At 47.0% G+C, this 19,688-nt stretch overlaps 1 protein-coding gene across 1 annotated transcript in view; it reads right to left on the reverse strand.

Moving 5' to 3' along the window:
- Window positions 1-238: 238 nt before the first annotated feature.
- BCAM (basal cell adhesion molecule (Lutheran blood group)) overlaps window positions 239-19,688 on the reverse strand; it is a 60,639-nt gene continuing 41,189 nt past the window's right edge. The window contains exons 2-16 of the mRNA XM_039352229.1: window positions 17,718-17,845; window positions 17,371-17,584; window positions 16,268-16,338; window positions 14,940-15,036; window positions 13,776-13,958; window positions 11,389-11,513; window positions 8,902-9,061; window positions 8,686-8,801; window positions 7,007-7,148; window positions 6,443-6,564; window positions 5,573-5,711; window positions 4,728-4,763; window positions 4,331-4,478; window positions 2,490-2,619; window positions 239-479 (exon numbers count right to left, since the gene is read on the reverse strand). Of these exons, the coding sequence (XP_039208163.1) occupies window positions 474-479; window positions 2,490-2,619; window positions 4,331-4,478; window positions 4,728-4,763; window positions 5,573-5,711; window positions 6,443-6,564; window positions 7,007-7,148; window positions 8,686-8,801; window positions 8,902-9,061; window positions 11,389-11,513; window positions 13,776-13,958; window positions 14,940-15,036; window positions 16,268-16,338; window positions 17,371-17,584; window positions 17,718-17,845 (1,817 nt within the window). The 3' untranslated portion in view covers window positions 239-473. The remainder of the gene's footprint in view (window positions 480-2,489; window positions 2,620-4,330; window positions 4,479-4,727; window positions 4,764-5,572; window positions 5,712-6,442; window positions 6,565-7,006; window positions 7,149-8,685; window positions 8,802-8,901; window positions 9,062-11,388; window positions 11,514-13,775; window positions 13,959-14,939; window positions 15,037-16,267; window positions 16,339-17,370; window positions 17,585-17,717; window positions 17,846-19,688) is intronic.

The following is a 19,688-nucleotide window of genomic DNA, read 5'->3' on the forward strand; positions in this document are numbered from 1 at the left end:
TGGCTGAAAGTTGGTTTCAAAAAAAAAAGAAGAACATCAAAAACCGACGGGTTAGCAACTTCCGCAAAGTTGGTTTGTCTGGGTGACATCAATGTGTCTGTGGGCGACTTTATTTAGGAAATGCTGGAGCCCAGAAAGGGAGCCTCTGTCCAGATAAATGTCAGTTCCTTTTTTTAAAAAAAAAAAAACAAAGCAAAACAAACATCACCCAAAAACGTGGGGTTTTTTTTGTTTTTTGTTTTAAAGGAGGAAGAAGTAGTGGCAGAATAGCTCAGCTCTTCCCCTCCAGCCACAAAAGTCTAGGTGCAAAGAAAGCTCCCTGCCCCCCAGGGGGAGGGAAGGAGGGAGGGAAGGAGAAAAGGAGGGAGGGGGCTGTCATGCCCTGGCAGGATCTCCAGCATCTTCTCCATCCATGGTGGGCGGTACAGAATGGGAAGGGGCCTCCCCTGGAAGAAGACCAGCCTTCCTTCTGCTCAGCACTGCAAGGGAGGGAAGGGAAGAGGAGAGGGAGGGAGGGGGGAAGATTTGGGAAAAGGAAGCAAGGAAGGAAGATTTGGAAAAAGGAAGGGAGGGAAGGAGGAAAGGAGGGAGGAAAGAAGGAGGATTTTGAAGAAGGAAGGAAGGAAGGAAGGAAGGAAGGAAGGAAGGAAGGAAGGAAGGAAGGAAGGAAGGAAGGAAGGAAGATACATTTGGGAAAAGGAAGCAAGGAAGGAAGATTTGGAAAAAGGAAGGGAGGGAGGGAGGGAACGAGGGAGGAAAGAAGGAGGATTTTGAAGAAGGAAGGAAGGAAGGAAGGAAGGAAGGTAGATACATTTGGAAAAAGGAAGGGAGAGAGGAAAGGAGGGAGGAAAGAAGGAGAAGGAAGGAGGAAAGAAGGAGGATTTTGAAGAAGGAAGGAAGGAAGGAAGGAAGGAAGGAAGGAAGGAAGGAAGGAAGGAAGGAAGAAAGATTTGGAAAAGGGAAGGAAGGAAGGAAGGAAGGAAGGAAGGAAGGCATGGAAGGAGGGAGAGAGAGGGAAGGAGAATTTTGAAGAGGGAAGAATGAAGGCATGGAAGGAGGAAGAGAGAGAGGGAAGAAGGAGGATGTTGAAGAGGGAGGGAGGGAAGGAAGGAAGGAAGGAAGGAAAAAGGGAGAGAGGAAAGGAAGGAGGAGAATGTTGAAGAGGGAGGGAAGGAAGGAAGGAAGGAAGGAAGGAAGGAAGGAAGGAAGGAAGGAAGGAAGGAAAAAGGGAGAGAGGGAAGAGCAAATGAAGGAAGGAGGGAAGGGAGCGAAGGAAAGAAGAAGGAAGAAAAGACAGCATTAATTCACACTCCGTAGTCTTCCTTTGCACTGCCCAATCTCTTCTTTCCCCAATCCTGCCAGCAGCAGACATATGGGCTTCAGTTCCCAGGATTCCCCTAGCCGCTTGGCCATTGCTGAGAATTCTGGGAACTTGAGGCCCCCCCCCCAATGTTGCCCCATTACGTCCTGATGTCCTCTTGACTCAGAACTCAGATTATAGAATTCACAGCATCAGCCTGATGATCTCACCATGAAGACAGCAGCCCTTACACCCTCTCCTCAGCCATTAGCTATGCTGGAGAGCCCAGGACAGGCTGGGGAAACCTTGGCTCTTTGATGACTGGTGGACTTCAACTCCCAGAATTCCTCAGCCAGCCATGCTGAGGGGAAAGGGAGAGGTTTCCACACTGAGCCATGCTGGCTCAGGAATTCTGGGAGTTGAAGTCCACCAGTCATAAAAGAGCCAAAGTTGCCTACCCCTGCCCTAGGCCTAGGTCGCTTTACGACTCGTGGACTTCAACTCCCAGAATTCCTGAGCCAGCCTGGCTCAGCTTGGAAACCTCTCCCTTTTCCCTCAGCATGGCTGGCTCAGGAATTCTGGGAGTTGAAGTCCACGAGTCATAAAAGAGCCAAGGTGGCCTATCCCTGCCTTAATGCATCTTTTGGAGCAAAAATTAATATAAGACCTGGTCTTATTTTCGGGCAAACACAGGGTATAAGCCAGGGGTAGGCAACCTTGGCTCTTTTATGACTGGTGGACTTCAACTCCCAGAATTCCTGAGCCAGCCTGGCTCAGCTTGGAAACCTCTCCCTTTCCCCTCAGCACGGCTGGCTCAGGAATTCTGGGAGTTGAAGTCCACGAGTCATAAAAGAGCCAAGGTGGCCTATCCCTGCCTTAATGCATCTTTTGGAGCAAAAATTAGTATAAGACCCAGTCTTATTTTCGGGCAAACACAGGGTATAAGCCAGGGGTAGGCAACCTTGGCTCTTTTATGACTGGTGGACTTCAACTCCCAGAATTCCTGAGCCAGCAGGGCTCAGCTTGGAAACCTCTCCCTTTTCCCTCAGCACGGCTGGCTCAGGAATTCTGGGAGTTGAAGTCCACCAGTCATAAAAGAGCCAAGGTTGCCTATCCTTGCGAAAGGCTGAAACTCTGAAGCTTAAAGGGCAGGGGATTCTTATGGCTGGCCCACCAGCCCCCTCCTCACCTCGTTCGTCCCCCCTCCTCCTCCTCCTCCTCCACCGCCTCCTCCGGGACTCAGCAAGCCCGTCTGCTCGTTCCGCCTGTCAGCCTTCATCTCCACCACGGTGTTCTCTGGGGTCCCTTCCTTGGGGGTCCTGAAGCAGAAGAAAACGATCCTCTAATGCTACACGTGTCCTTCAAGCCAAAATCAACACCCCCCCCCCATGGGCAAGCAAGCATTGCAACAGGATACAGCAGCTTTCCCCCTCCGTAAGCTGGTTTGACCAGGCTAAACTAGTATGTATTATTTTTTTTAAAAAAAGACAATTAGAACCGTCAGATGTTCTGTGACCCCCCAGCAAGCGTCAGTCTGGGGAGTTGCCAGGTGTTGTTGTTTTTTTCATCCTTTTCTGTGCTCCCTGCCAGCTAATTATCTTAAACCAGCTAGTTATCTTAAACCAGCTAGTTATCTTAAACCAACTAGTTATCTTAAACCTTAAGGAAGAAGCCACATCTTAACCAAGCACTTGTGGTATAGAAACAGCCAGCCAATGCATTCCCCTCTTGCACTGATGATGTTGCATAGGCCGGTAATGCGTGAAGAAAGCTCAGAACTTGTCAAAAAGCCAGAATGAAATATTATATTTATTGGAGCCAAAGACATACAAGCGGTTAAGGTGCCCAAGTCTTGTCTCTTCTCTTGGGTCACTCGTCTCCTCTTCTCCCTCTCTCCTCTCCCCTTTCCTTCCCCTCTCTCCTCCTCCCTCTCTTCTCCTCCTCCTCTCCTCTCCCTTCCCTTCCCTCTCTCCTCTCCCTTCCCCTTTCCCTCTCCTCTCCTCCCTCTCCCTTCCTTTGACCGCTCCTTCCCTCCCTCTCTCCCCTCCCTTCCCTTCCCTTCCCCTCTCCTCTTCACTCTCTACCTTCCCTTCCCCTCTGCTCGCTCCCTCCCTTCCCTCCTTCCCTCCCTCTCCTCTCCTCCCTCTCTCTTTCCTTTCCCTTCCCTTCCCCTTTCCCTCTCTTCTCCTCCTCCTCTCCCTTCCGTTCCCTCTCTCCCCTCCCTTCCCCTTTCCCTCTCTTCTCCTCCCTCTCTCCCTTCCCTTGACCTTCCCTCTCTCTCTCCCCTCCCTTCCCTTCCCTCCCCTTTCCCTCTCCTCTTCACTCTCTACCTTCCCTTCCCCTCTGCTCGCTCCCTCCCTTCCCTCCTTCCCTCCCTCTCCTCTCCTCCCTCTCTCTTTCCTTTCCCTTCCCTTCCCCTTTCCCTCTCTTCTCCTCCTCCTCTCCCTTCCGTTCCCTCTCTCCCCTCCCCCTTTCCCTCTCTTCTCCTCCCTCTCTCCCTTCCCTTGACCTTCCCTCTCTCTCTCCCCTCCCTTCCCTTCCCTCCCCTTTCCCTCTCCTCTTCACTCTCTACCTTCCCTTCCCCTCTCCTCCCTCCCTTCCCTTGATCTCTCCTTCCCTCCCTCTCCTCTCTTCCCTCTTTCCCTTCCATTGACCCCTCCTTTCTTCCCTCCCTCCCTCTCACCTTTCTCTCTCCTCTCCTGCCCTCCCTCCCTCCCCTTCCCTGCCTCTCCTCCTCCGCCCCTCCCTTCTCCTCACCTATGTTCTCTCCCTTCTCCTCTTCTCCCTTTCCTCTCCCCCTCCCTTTCCCCTCTCCTCCCTTCTCTTCTCTTCCCCTCCCTCCGTTCCTCCCTCTCTCCTCCACTTCTCTCTTCCCCCTCTCCCGTCCCTTCCCCTCTGCTCTCCTTTCTCCCTTTTTTCCTCTCCTCTCTTCCCATGCCTAGAGGAATTTTCTGGGAAACTGCTACCCAGGGGGGCACGAAAACCTTGGAACGGCCCATTTGGGCCGCCAAGGGCGAAGGGGCCACTCACAGCGATCTTTTCTCTCCCCGGCTGCAGGGCAACTGGCCTCGGCGTTGCATGAAGTAGAAGAAGCCCACGATCAGGAGCAAGAGAAGGACGCAGACGCACACCGCAATCACCGCCACCGTGCTTCCGGTCTGACCCTGTTCCTCCTCCGCTGTTGGGGAGAGAAAAAGGGGCCTCCGTAAAACCAGAGAAGAATTTGGGGCCAGATCCGGTCCTTGGCTGAGGGCAGAAGAATGCAAGAAGCATAACCAGAGCCGGGACTTCCTACCGTGGCTATCCGGAAGTGCCTTCCCTAACTTGGGGTTTTCCTCAGCTACATTAGACTACGACTCCCATCATCCTGAACCCCCCTCTTTTTTTTTATTCACGTGGACAGAAATGGAGAAAGAGAAATACTTACCAGCTGGCTTCGGAGAGACAGATGGCGTTGGAGAAACTACAAGGAGAGATAAATTGGTTAGCAAAGTTCACCGCCCCCCCCCAAAAAAAGTCTAACTAGGCTTTTCTCGATCGTGGCAACTTGTAAGATACAGGTAATCCTCGACTTATGACGATTGTAGCATCCCCGTGGTCAAAATTTCAGGCACCGGTCAACCACCCTGTATTTATGACATTTGCAGCGTCCCAGGAACATGTGACCGCCATCAAAGTCAATAGGGCAGGCTGAATTTGCTTAGCCACCATGCGACTTGCTTAACAACCAGGGTGAGTCGCTTAGTGACCAGGGCAAGCAGAGATCATAAAATCGGGCGCATCTCGCTTAAGAACAGCCTCACCTAGTGGCCAACGTTCCAGTCCCAGCTGTAGTTTTAAGTCAAGGACCACCCTGCATGTGGACTTTGAGTCCCTTGGAATTCTGGGAGTTGAAGTCGACGCATGCTGGCTGGGGAATTCTGGGAGTCGGCAGCTCTTAAAAGTTGCCAAAGTTGAGAAACTCTTAAGCTAAACTCATGTAACCTCTGAGATCCAGAATCAGGATATTTGCCCCAGGGAAGTTGCAGCTGTCGTAAATATGAGTCAATTGCCAATTTTGATCGCACAACGCTAGGGAGGCTGCAACGGTCGTTAAGTGTGAAAAATGCTCCTCAGTCACTTTTTAAAAGGCTGCTATAACTTTGAACGGTCACTAAATGAACAGTTGTAAGTCGAGGACTGGCGCCTGCACCTGAAAATTCTGCCCACCTACAGCACACCCATGCATACCCACAACTGCAGGCACACAGGAACGAAAAAGGAGTTTCTTACCCAATTTCAGCTGCAGGTTCTTTTTGGCCACGCCGTACTTGTTCTCTGCCGTGCACTGAACACCGCTTTGGATTAGCGTGGGGTCCAGTTCCACTAACAATTCAGCAACATACTTATTTGCAGAGTGTTTCACTGCAGCCTGGAGGGAGATTTAAAAAAAGGGATTTGCAGATTTCCATGCATTTCTACCAGTGGTGGGATTTGAATATGGGAATAACCAGTTCTCTGTGTGGATGCCACTTCTGGAAGTCCATTCTGGGCCTGGGCAGCCAAAAATTAGCTACTGGTACTGCCGAAGTGATGCGAAGTGGCTGAATCCCACCACAGGAAGGAAGGAAGGAAGGAAGGAAGGAAGGAAGGAAGGAAGGAAGGAAGGAAGGAAGGAAGGAAGGAAGGAAGGAAGGAAGGAGTGGTGGGATTCAGATAGGTGAACAATCGGTTCTCTGTGTGGATGCCGCTTCCAGAAGTCCATTCTGGGCCTGGGCAACAAAAAATTAGCTACCAGTTCTGCCGAAGTGGTGTGAATTGGCTGAATCCCACCACAGGAAGGAAGGAAGGAAGGAAGGAAGGAAGGAAGGAAGGAAGGAAGGAAGGAAGGAAGGAAGGAAGGAAGGAAGGAAGGAAGGAAGGAAGGAAGGAAGGAGGGAGTGGTGGGATTCAGATAGGTGAACAATCGGTTCTCTGTGTGGATGCCGCTTCCGGAAGTCCATTCTGGGCCTGGGCAACCAAAAATTGGCTACCGGTTCTGCCGAAGTGGGTGAACTGGCTCAATCTGGGTCCTTATTTTTACCAACCTCAGAAGGATGGAAGGCTGAGTCAACCTTGAGCCAGTCAGGATCGAACTGCCGGTTTGCCAGGCCTTGGACTCACCTTTCCACCAGGAATGTTCCATCTGATCTCTGGCGGGGGATGGCCTAAAACCGTACAGGTGACCTTCACTGTCTGGTCCAGATCTTGCATGATGGTTTGGTGCACCTCTACCTCTGGCTTTCCTGTATGAGAAAGAAAGAAAGAAAGAAAGAAAGAAAGAAAGAAAGAAAGAAAGAAAGAAAGAAAGAAAGAAAGAAAGAAAGAAAGAAAGAAAGAAAGAAAGAGAGACGTTGTGGGTGCTCCAACATTGGAGATTTTTAAGAAGAGATTGGACAGCCATTTGTCCAAAATGGTATAGGGTCTCCTGCCTGAGCGGGGGGTTGGACTAGTAGACCTCCAAGGTCCCTTCCAACTCTGTTATTCCAGCATCCCAGTGCTCAAGGCTTTAAGGCTGGACTCCCCAAAAATGCGAATAGTAGATTAAGTAAGCTAAGTGGAATGCTTATTATTATTATTACTGATTGCAGCATCTTTCTTTCCTGCACCCTCCCTCCAGTTCCATTTCGCCTCCTTCACTCATTCACACCCACACACACCTACACACAAACACCACTACCGACCTACCTTCTACAATAACTTGGATTGACTCGTTCCGTTTCAGTCCGGAGATGCTGGGCACAGAAGCCTCACAGACGTAGGTGCCGGCCATGGGGAATGTCAGCCCTTCCAGCGACAGAGTCCCGCCGCTCGCCATCTGCTGTCTTCCCTGCGGGAGAAATTAAGGAAAAAAAATTGCTGCTGTTACCCCAGATGTGATTCCCTGCCTCCGGTCCTCCAGAAGAGATAAAAAAAAAACTCAATTCAATCAAACGCAAGCTGCAGAACGGGGGTCCCCTCTTTGCTTCCGGGGTCCGTATCTCAAAACCATGGTAGGAAATTTAATGGAAACTCGCCAGTTTTTGTGAGCTTGTATCTTTCCATAAAATTTGCCGGTGGGAAATGGGGCGATGGATTCTTTTTGGAGCCCTTGCTATTAGAGATCACAGTGGCTTTTGGTTTGCAAAATCAGCATGAAAACTGGTATCCAAAGCAGTAAGGATCCAAACCATTCCCCATCCCCCAGAGTATATATAGTGGTAATTTGGTTAAGCGTCATCAATTGCTTCCGAGAGGCATGATTAATACCAAAAACGATGAGTACCAATTTTTTCCCATAAGGATTAATGTAAATAAATTTAATACATTCCCAAAGACAATGCCCATTTTTAAGGCAATATGTAAGAAGGTAGGATGGTACATCATCACTTACATGAGAAATAAACCTAAAAATTAATACTTAGATTAAATAAAATTAAAAACTCCACGTTACCCGTACTGATGAGACAAAAAGTCCAAAAGTACATAAAATGACCACAGAACTACTGCATGACTAATTTATTGGCTGGAAAGGGGAAACTGACACCCATAAATTCCAACTTGCATGTTCAGTACCAAACAAACAACAAGGGGCAAAAATTTTTCATCAAAATGCATTGAGTACTAAATTTGAGGAGTTTCAAAGCAGTTGAGTACCCAGATACCATTCTTATCTCTTTAGAAATCTCTTGTGTGTCTGATCCACCTGGCAGAATGGAGGGATTGTAGAGGAAGGGATCAGAAGACAGTAGAACCATTCCTTTCAATGTATATTCCCCATTGTGTATCTGCTTACTCTCTTCTAGTCCCTTTCTCTCCAATAATTGTAAATACAAAAAATTAATATCCTTCTTGATAATTATCCCAGCACCAAGGTAAGCATTCTAACGGGCAGGAGAGGGGGGGGGGAATTAAAGCTGAAGTAAAATCGTAAGCAATTACGTGATTTCCCTCTTAGCAAACGCCTCATTTAGTGACCAGGTTGCTGATCCCACCTGTGCTAATTAACTAAGGACTTTTAGGCTGAGCCCAAGGGAGAGATCAAATGCATCATCAGTCATGAGTCCTTCATGCCCACAAGAGATCTAAGTCCATCCCACCATGAATTCCTTATTTACCACCAATTTGCTTGGACTGTTAGTAGTTCAGATTTTTGTAGACAACACTAGCTTACAATAAACTTTTATGCCCATTTGATTTGCCTGGATCTTCTGTTTTCCCTGGCGCATGACAGGACTACTGTATAAAAATTTCCTGGGGCAGCCAGTTATGGGAACGCACCCTCTCAGGATTTTAAATATGTCCTGACTATGGATGCCATCATTGATCCAGGCCGTGATCTGGCAGATGTGTTATTTATGAAGGAAGCCCTGGCAGATTCTACCTACCTTCTTCCATGACAAGGTGGGCGTCATGGAGCCACTGCCAGAACACGTCAACTGAAGGTCTTCACTTCGGTTTACTTTCACCATCTTGCTTGGATTTAGGACCAGAGGGTCCAGATCTGAAAGCCAGCAGACAAGGCTTAATTTTAATTAGCAACTGGAGGACGAAAAGGAGGGTTGGGCCTGGGCCTTTCTCCCAGCATTCCATGGGCTACTCACAATTGATGAAGATGCTCACGTCCTTCTCTAGTTCCACCTCGGAGGGACTATAGAAGTCCAATACCTGACAGCGGTAGGTCCCACTATCAGCCTTGGTCACTTGAGGAAGAAGAAGGACACCATCGGTGGTGGTGGGCAGGTCCAACAGGTTATTGGAAGTCTGGGAAGAAGAAGCAGGTAGGTACATAGGTAGTCCTCAACATACAATTATCCCTTTAGTGACCATTCAAAGCTGAATGGTCTCAAAGTCCATTTTGAACAATTTAGAATAGAGTAGAGTAGAGTAGAGTAGAGTAGAGTAGAGTACAGTACAGTAGAGTACAGTACAGTACAGTACAGTAGAATAGAATAAACAGAGTTGGAAGGGACCTTGGAGGTCTTCTAGTCCAACCCCCTGCTCAGGCAGGAAACTCATTAGGGTTACAATTATGTCACCATGAACTCGGAAAGCAAAATGGACATCACCAACAAACTCAGAGTGCTTGGGTATGGTTAGGAGGGCACTGACTTTTCTAGGCTGCCCTATCTATCTTTCCTGGTAAAATACATGGGAAAATCCCATTGGGGGAAAATTCCACTTAGGGTTAGGGTTAGGTCACCATGAACTCATAGAGCAAAATGGACTTCGCCAATAAACTCGGAGTGCTTGGGTATGGTTAGGAGGGCACTGACTTTTCTAGGCTGCCTTCTCTATGTTTTCTGGTAAAATACATGAGAAAATCCCATTGGGGGAAAATTCCACTTAGGGTTAGGGTTAGGTCACCATGAATTCCTAGAGCAAAATGGACTTCGCCAACAAATTCGGAGTGCTTGGGTATGGTTAGGAGGGCACTGACTTTTCTAGGCTGACCAATCTATGTTTCCTGGTAAAATACATGGGAAAATCCCATTGGAGGAAAATTCCACTTAGGGTTAGGGTTAGGTCACCATGAACTCAGAGTAAAATGGACATTGCCAACAAACTTGGAGTGCTTGGGATGGTTAGGAGGGCACTGACTTTTCTAGGCTGCCCTATCTATGTTTTCTGGAAAACTACATGGGAAAACCCCATTGGGGAAAATTCCACTTAGGGTTAGGGTTAGGTCACTGAACTCCTAGAGCAAAATGGACTTCGCCAACAAATTCGGAGTGCTTGGGTATGGTTAGGAGGGCACTGACTTTTCTAGGCTGACCAATCTATGTTTCCTGGTAAAATACATGGGAAAATCCCATTGGAGGAAAATTCCACTTAGGGTTAGGGTTAGGTCACCATGAACTCCTAGAGCAAAATGGACTTTGCCAACAAACTCGGAGTGCTTGGGTATGGTTAGGAGGGCACTGACTTTTCTAGGCTGCCTTCTCTATGTTTTCTGGTAAAATACATGAGAAAATCCCATTGGGGGAAAATTCCACTTAGGGTTAGGGTTAGGTCACCATGAACTCCTAGAGCAAAATGGACTTCGCCAACAAATTCGGAGTGCTTGGGTATGGTTAGGAGGGCACTGACTTTTCTAGGCTGACCAATCTATGTTTCCTGGTAAAATACATGGGAAAATCCCATTGGAGGAAAATTCCACTTAGGGTTAGGGTTAGGTCACCATGAACTCCTAGAGCAAAATGGACTTTGCCAACAAACTCGGAGTGCTTGGGTATGGTTAGGAGGGCACTGACTTTTCTGGGCTGCCTTCTCTATGTTTTCTGGTAAAATACATGGAAAATCCCATTGGGGGAAAATTCCACTTAGGGTTAGGGTTAGGTCACCATGAACTCCTAGAGCAAAATGGACTTTGCCAACAAATTCGGAGTGCTTGGGTATGGTTAGGAGGGCACTGACTTTTCTAGGCTGCCTTCTCTATGTTTCTGGTAAAATACATGGGAAAATCCCATTGGGGGAAAATTCCACTTAGGGTTAGGGTTAGGTCACCATGAACTCCTAGAGCAAAATGGACTTCGCCAACAAATTCGGAGTGCTTGGGTATGGTTAGGAGGGCACTGACTTTTCTAGGCTGACCAATCTATGTTTCCTGGTAAAATACATGGGAAAATCCCATTGGAGGAAAATTCCACTTAGGGTTAGGGTTAGGTCACCATGAACTCCTAGAGCAAAATGGACTTTGCCAACAAACTCGGAGTGCTTGGGTATGGTTAGGAGGGCACTGACTTTTCTGGGCTGCCTTCTCTATGTTTTCTGGTAAAATACATGAGAAAATCCCATTGGGGGAAAATTCCACTTAGGGTTAGGGTTAGGTCACCATGAACTCCTAGAGCAAAATGGACTTTGCCAACAAACTCCGAGTGCTTGGGTATGGTTAGGAGGGCACTGACTTTTCTAGGCTGCCCTATCTATGTTTCCTGGTAAAATACATGGGAAAATCCCATAGAAGGAAAATTCCACTTAGGGTTAGGTTACCATGAACTCATAGAGCAAAATGGACCGCCAACAAATACCAACCTAATTCTCCTTCCTCGGGGGGGGGGGGAAGGAACTAGGATCGGACCAAGCAGTACCTGCACTTTGCTGAAGGAATATTCGGGTGGGGGGAAACCGTCGCCCTGACATCGCAGCTGCACATCGTCCCCCTCTTTGATGACTTTTGGAGAGTCCAAAGCAAACTGCACGTTCTCGGTATAATCTAGGATAGGTGAAGGAAGGAAACAGCCATGAAAACTGAGTGTTCCAGGAATTATAATTCAAAAGTTTTATTGTTGGGGTGCATGTGTGGATAAAGGTGGTAATTCAGTTAGCAGCTGACTTGCTTAGCGACCATCTGCCCTAACACCAGTGATGAAAGAGTAATTTTGCAACCAATCCTCGCACGGGTTATTGTTGCGGATCTGTAAAGCAGTGTTGCTCAATCTCAGCAACATCGAGATGTACGGAGTCCCAGAATTCCCCAGCCAGCGTTCAAAAGAGAGAGAAAGGAAGATCAAAAGAGGAGCCACCGATTCATTTAGCGACTGCTTCACTTAATGACCAAGTAGCCAGTCCCAATTTTGGTGGCTTTAGCTCTCTCTCTCTCTCTCTCTCTCTCTCTCTGTGTTTGTGTGTGTATGTGTGCGCATCTGTACAGACAGACACATGCATACATTCCTATGTATAATATATTTGTATTAGACTGAAAAACAACTACACTTAGTCCTGGACTTAGAACAGTTTGTTGATTTACTGTTTGAAGTTATAATGGCATTGAAATAAGTGACTTATGACCATTTTTCATACTTATGACCACTGCAGTACCCCCAGGGTCACGTGATTAAAATTCAGACACTTGGCAACTGACTCTTATTTATTTATTTATTTATTTTATGAGACTTATATACCGCTTTAAGTGCAAGCACTCTCTAAGCGGTGTACACCAGTAAGCAATGTATATATATATTTACATTGCCCCCAACAATCTGGGTCCTCATTTTACCTACCCCGGAAGGATGGAAGGCTGAGTCAACCTTGAGCCGGTGAGATTTGAACCGCTGACCTGCTGAACACAGTCAGTTAAAGTGGCCTGCAGTACTGCACTCTAACTGCTGCGCCACCTCGGCTCTTACTTATGATGGTCACAGTGACCCCCGGGGCCATGTGATTCCCTTTGGCGATCATCTGACAAACAAGTCAATGGGGAAGCCAGATTCGCTTAACAATTATGTCACTAACTTAATAACTACAAGGATTCGTTTAATAACTGTGGTTAAAGAAAGGCCATAAAATGGGGCAAAATTCACTTAACAAAGGTTTCAGAAACGTTGGGCTCAATTGTGGTCATAAGTCAAGGGCTACCTGTATGACGCTTTAAAAAAATCCTTCACAATGAGTTAGCGAAATTTAAAAAAAAAAACACCACCGTTTGCAAGACAGCTGAAACAACTGCAGCAAAATAACCCATCCAATTCATCAACAAGACCTCAGGAAATAAAAAGCTTGCTGACCCGTCTAGATTGTGTAAAGATCTTTACACATTTGTACTTTCACCCCCACGTAAACAAACATTAGAAGCTCCACAAAGAATCCGGTGTTTGAAAAGAAAACACAATAAAAATAATAAGATAGTAACAGCAAAACCAAAAGTCAGATACGTTATGATTCTTGCTTTTGCCAACTTGGGCCTTCTCCAGAGGGGGTGCGTGTCAACTCCCAGAATTCCTAGCAGCAGATGCACCGCTAAGGATTCTGGGTGTTGAGGTTCCACATCTCTGGTGGGCTTTTTTACCCAGGCTGAACTTGCCTATTACAAGAGAAAATTGCTAGACAAAAAGATCCAGGAAAGCCATTTCATAGTTTAGACCAGGGGTCTCCAAACGTGACAACTTTAAGACTTGTGGACTTCAACTCCCAGAATTCCTCAGCCACCCATGGGAATTCTGGGAGTTGAAGTCCCCAGCCTTAAAGTTGCCACGTTTGGAGACCCCTGGACTAGAATCCACCATCCCTAAATAGACTGTGGTTATCTTCATCCTGTTGAATCTTTAACAAAACCAGAAGCTGCGTCAAAATCTTGGGCAGATAATATTGAAAGCCACATCCTTTAGCAACTAGTTCGTATTTATGACGGTTGCGGCATCCCCGGGGTCATGTGACCCCTTTTTGCAACCTCTTGAGAAGCAAAGTCAATGGGGAAGCCAACTTCACTTAACAACCAGGTTACTAACTTAACAACCGCAGGGATTTACCTTGGTGAAATGGAACAAAACTCACTTAACTATTTCTTTTAGCAACAGAAATTTGGGAGCTCAATTGTAGTGGTAAGTCCAGGAGAAGCCCACGGTCGGTTAGTAGCCAGAGCAGTGGTTATTTTGAATTCTGTGATTGATCAGCACTGCCCATCTGCTGGAAAGATGGGCGGGGGCTACAGGAGAACAAAACCAAGAGCCCCCTACCCCCCAGCTCCCCCCCCACTTACAGTGCAAGGTGAGATTGAAAGGCTGTGATTCCTCGGTGCCGACTTTCCCGTTCGGCATCTTGTAGCTGACTTTGCATTGGAAAGTGGAGTTTTTATCTTCCTTCTTGGGGCGCATGTAAAGCGTGCTGGACCTGGAATATAGTCCCGAGGCTTCTTTCACTGTCCTCACCACCTCGTAGAGTTCTGGGGGGGGGGGTGGAAAGACAACACAATAAAAATGAGCTTCACAACAGGGAACGTCCCGATTGCACACAGTGTGTCCAGACAGAAGGTGTGTTTTTTTTTAAAATCCCTCTGTGGGCTCCAGATGTATTTGTGTCAGAAAAAAAAAATCAAGGGGGCAGCTGCAACTGTGTATTGACAAGTCACCCCTCTTACACAAGGGTGGTGGGTCTCTCCCTCATCATATCAGAACCGTGTTTCTCAACCTGGGGAATTCTGGGAGTTGAAGGCCACACAACCTAAATTTGCTGAGGTTGAGAGTATCAGAGCATGGGGCAATTCCTTTAGAAGCATAGATGTTCCTGTTTAAAACAGTTGCTTGCAATTGTTTTCTCCACAGCCCCAGCCTGATCTGGCTATTCTTGAAAATCTATCCCTGTTCGTCCATCCATCTGCCTATCTAATTTATTTATCTATCTTACTTATCTAATCTATCTTCTAGCTATTGTCTATCTATCTAATCTATCTATCTGATCTAATTTAGTTTATCTACGTTATCTATCTAATCTTTATCTCTTATCTATCTTATTATCTAATCTAATATTTCTTATCTATCTTTATGTCTTTCTCTATCCATCCTATCTATCATCCATTTATCCATTCATCAATCCATCTAACATCCATTTATTCCTCTCTATCTTTCTCTCTCCCTCCATCCATCTCTCCATTCATCCATTCATCCATATCAGTCTGTCTATCTGTCTGTCTGTCTCTCTCTCTCTCTCTCTCTCTCTGTCTGTCTCTCTCTGTGTGTGTCTGTCTCTCTGTGTGTGTGTCTGTCTGTCTGTCTCTCTCTCTGCCATTTTTTCCTATTGTACAAAATTGTCCGAACAGCCAAGTAAAGAGTATCTCTTTATGGTCTGTCAATCTGAGACCCCTCTGGGGGAAGACCTGGATGTCCCTCCTTAAACTCAATGAACAAAGAAGGAACAGCTTCTTTACCTTTGTTGTGTTCGGTGGTAATATTCAGAAGGTGCCCATCTTTGTACCAGCTGATGGCTGGTGCAGGGTAACCATTTTTGCCTGTGCACATTGCAATCTGAGGAAGGACAAGAAACAGCCGCTAGAAAGGTCTTAGCAAGTCCTGGGATTTCCATAGTGGGTGTATATGTGTGAAAAGCCAAGAGGGCCCCTGTTATTCCACAACCAAAAACCTTGCCTTTTTATCATGAATGCCACACCTATAAAAATGGGGCAACTTAATCCTAGCTTCCATCTTGACTTTTTTTCACACGCACCCTCTCACCTCTGGAGATGCACTCTGGGAATCTGCTCATCCTTTGTATATTTACAGATGTTTGTAAACTGTGGGCTACTAAGATGGGGCACTTGTAACTCCTGTCTCTTTTACACAGAATTCGGAGCCCTCTGAATAGAATTGCTCAAAACTGTTAAAGGGGGCCATCCTAAGAAACAAAGACTCTTTAAAATCCCCCCTCCTCAAAACCAACTGAAGTTCACCTGTATATGTTCTCCCGTACTTTATAGCCCCCAACCTTCTGAATTTTGAATTATAGCCCATGCCCATTTAACAGTGGCCCAGAGGTAGGCAACCTTGGCTCTTTTATGACTGGTGGACTTCAACTCCCAGAATTCCTGAGCCAGCCATGCTGAGGGAAAAGGGAGGGGTTTCCATGCTGAGCCATGCTGGCTCAGGAATTCTGGGAGTTGAAGTCCACCAGTCATAAAAGAGCCAAGGTTGCCTACCCCTGCACTGGCCCATTCCTGCCCTTAAAGACCATTTGCAAATAGCAATTCTTTTACTTTCAAAAACTAATAAAGAACAACAACTTCGGTGCTTCCCACCCCTCCAAAAAAAAAAAAAAAAAAAACAGGTCAAAAGCAGATAATCCTCAACCTGAGACCACAATTTCTGCAGCTAAGCGAGACAATTGTTAAGTGAGTTTTGCCCCGTCTTGAGACTTTTCTTGCCGCAGTTGTTAAGGGCATCACTGCAGTTGATAAGAGAGTAACACGGTTGTTAAACAAATCTGGCGTCCCCATTTACTTTGCTTGTCCGAAGGGTGCAAACGGGAATCACGTGATCCTGGGGATGCTGCAACTGTCCTAAGTACACGCCAGTTGCCAAGCGTCGGAATTTTGATCACGTGACCATAGAGCGGAGGCAGCAAACGGTTGCAAGCGTGAAAAACGGTCAAAAGCCACTTTTTTCAGGGTCGTCGTAACTTCAGACGGTCGGTAAATGAACTGTTGTAAGTCGAGGACCACCTGTAAACGAACTCCCTGCATTTAAAGAGAAACAAGCTCACCTCCAAAGCAACGTCAGCGGTCACAGAAAGGGTCCCGGAGTTACGTGTCAGCTCTGGTGGTTCGGGTGGATCTATAAAGAGAGAAAGAGAGAGAGATGCAGAGAGACGGCAAAAGGATGGATGGATGGATGGATGGATGGATGGATCCAAGACTGACCTACACTTGAAAAACCAACGCTTTTGCCTGGCAGAGAGCTGAAAATGATAAAACAAACCTTCCACTCAAAGAAAAAAACTGCCCAGGAAAGTAATAAACCTGAGCGGAGATTCCAGGAATTTAAAATTCCGCCATTGCTGTTTTATCAGAGAAGGGAAATGATGGAGTGTTTTCCGTTTGTCAGCAATGAAGGTGCTGGGCAAACACAGCTGCTGTTTTTAAGCACCTCTTCGCAGGAGCAAAGCAAATGAAGGAAGGCGAATGGGGGAGATATGGGTTCACAGCAGATGGGAAAGAGAAACTGGGAATTGTAGGAAGAGCTTAAAATGGAGGAGGGGGTGACTTGGGGCTAATCACCAGGAGACAGGGAATTCTAGTCCCACCTGAAGCGTGAAAGCCAGATGGGAGACTTTGAGCCAATCAGCAGGCGACAGTGAGTTCTAGTCCCGCCTTAGGCATGAAAGCCAGATGGGAGACTTTCAGCCAATCAGCAGGAGACAGTGAGTTCTAGTCCCGCCTTAGGCATGAAAGCCAGATGGGAGACTTTCAGCCAATCAGCAGGCGACAGTGAGTTCTAGTCCTGCCTTAGGCATGAAAGCCAGATGGGAGACTTTGAGCCAATCAGCAGGCGACAGTGAGTTCTAGTCCCGCCTTAGGCATGAAAGCCAGATGGGAGACTTTGGACCAACAGGAGATTGTGAATTCTAGTTCTGCCCTAGGCACAAAAGCCAGAGGGGAGACTTTGAGCCAATCACCAGGAGAGTGGGAGTTCTAGTCCCACATTAGCCATGAATGGGCCAGTCCCATTCTCTCTGCTCAGCCCACCTCGCAGGATTCTTGTGGGGAAAACAGAAGGAGGAAGGAGTACTAAATGTCTGCTTCCTTGAGTTATTTATAAAAATAGTATTGGCGGGATATAAATAATCAATATAAATGCTCTTATTACCGAAGACCTTGAGTTGAGTCCTTCCAGTGTCACTTCCGGAACCGCTGGTGACTTGGCAAGAGAAGAATTTTTCATCGTTCACGTCGATGGCAGTGATGACCAGGCTGTTGTTGGCATCCATGAAGACGCGGTCCGTATACTCCGTTCCTCTGTCCATGCCGACCTTGCCCTTCTCGTTGTACGCCACACGCCGCTGCTCCCCGTTCTTGTCCAGCTGGAAGTTTTACATAGTTATGGATTTCTCCAACCTTTAAGGAAAGCCTCTGCTCCTAGAGAGAGGGGGATTTCATCCGAGACCCCCCAACACTCCCGTGCCCTGTTGTCCTTGGCAAACACAGAATACTCACAGTAAACCATTCTACCAGGAGGTAATCCTGCTCTCCCATCCCTGTGTAAGAGCAGAAAATGGGCACCTGCTGGCCCATAACCACCTCCATCTCGGCCACCATAGAAACCTGGACCTTGGCCTGGCATCCTGCATGGGAGAAGAAAGGACGATCAGAAGGACTCAACAAACATCAGAGGACCTCGGAAGCTCCTGGCTTGACTAAGGAAGTTCTGGAGAAGTTTTGCTCAAAGTCTAGCTCTGTTTGGCATGAAGGCCTTCCAGAAATCCCGTGATAGGATCACCAGTTGCTTCCTCTGCTTGGTTCCTGGCTTCTTCTCTCCAAACCAGTGTTTGGAGCAATCTTCAGAGGGCCAGTTTAGCCAGATAGCCTAAACTGGTCCTTCTGTCTAATTTGGATCAGGTTTTTGGTGCTGTTGCCTTATGAATTTTTCAGGCAATTACAGCCTTAGGAAGCTGCCCCATTGCTGTGGTTACTGCAATCCACAGAAGTTTGGGTCAGGAGAAGCAAAGCGGGGGACCTGAATTGCAACTCCCCCATAAAGGAAGAAAAGGGACTTTAAGATGGGTGGACTTCAACTCCCAGAATTCCCCAGCCAGCCATTGGCTGGCTGGGGAATCCTGGGAGTTGAAGTCTACCCCATTTAAAATGGCCAAGCTCGAGAAACACTCTAGATCAGTGGTTCTCAACCTTTTTAATGCCGTGACCCCCAACCGGTCGTAAGTCGAGGACTACTCAACCGGTCATAAGTCGAGGACTACTCAACTGGTGCAGCACCGTTTGCAGAATGGGACTTTTGGCGGGCTCAGCAGGGCAGAGACAGCCTGGACAATTCCTATTGGCTTTTGAAAGCCAATAGAATTAGACTCTATTCAAGAGAGTCTATTCTATTGGCTTTCAAAAGCCAATAGAATAAAAGGGAGTAGCACAGCTAAGGAAAAGAGGAAAAAAAATGGCGGACTGCATTGTTTGACGACCCCCGTGAAATGGTCGTTCGACCCCAAATGGGGTCCCGACCCACAGGTTGAGAACCACTGCTCTAGATTCTGCATCTATCCAAAGAGAAGTCTGTCATTCCTCACAGAGACGATAGGACTGTCCATTTTTCACGTTAAAAAAAAAAAAAGAACAGAAAACTTTCCTTTTTGTTCTGCGAAATTTTGGATGGGTAAGCCAAATTTACTCACAAAACGTGCAAGCTGCCCGTTTTCTGTCCTTGGATGCTGGGACTTTGCAGCTGAAAAGCCCGGCTGCCTTCCCAGTTTTGTAGCTGGAGATTAATATCAGCTTCCTTTCCTTCAGCCTTGCTAAAAATATCTGGCAGCCGGTCCAGTTAAAGAGCCCGTTTGAAATGGAAAATGCACATCATTTTATTCTGCCTTCTCTTTGCAACAGAAAGCTGCCTAGTTTCTTCTCCACAAACCACATCCTTGGCCACGTCTGAGGTCTCCATTCAAAAGGCCAGCGGCGCACGCCGCCAAACCCTTCAAATTTTTCAGCTTGCACACATCCAGCGACCCAGCATTTGGTGCTGAGCCCAGCGGTAGCCGCTGCTCAGCTTGCAGAATTATAGAAATGGGAATGCTTTGAGGGAAGGGACAAATTTAAATTTAAATGAAAATGAAATGGTATTAATTTGCAATTCCCGCAGTTCCTCCCTGGGTAGTTAATAGGTCTACTTGGGGTCAGCACCTGTTCAGACTCTGGCACTTTGGGGAGATCTTCTCAGCTTCTCTTCTGAGCTGCTGGATGCAACATGGAAGGATCACTTAAGTTCTCCCCCAGAGGTAGCCTGATCACTTGCAAAAGGTTACGTTTGTCAATGAGACCACAGCTGCTGCAATAGGCATGTAGTGTCTGTCTGTCTGTCTATCACCCATTCATTATCCATCTATCCATTCCTTATTGTCCATTCATCCATCCATCCACTCGTCCACTGCTATCTATCTATCTATCTATCTATCTATCTAT

This window comes from Crotalus tigris, unplaced genomic scaffold (genome assembly GCF_016545835.1).
Source record: "Crotalus tigris isolate CLP2741 ecotype Arizona unplaced genomic scaffold, ASM1654583v1 scf7180000018413.2111637, whole genome shotgun sequence".
NCBI classification, from domain to species: Eukaryota; Metazoa; Chordata; class Lepidosauria; order Squamata; family Viperidae; genus Crotalus; species Crotalus tigris.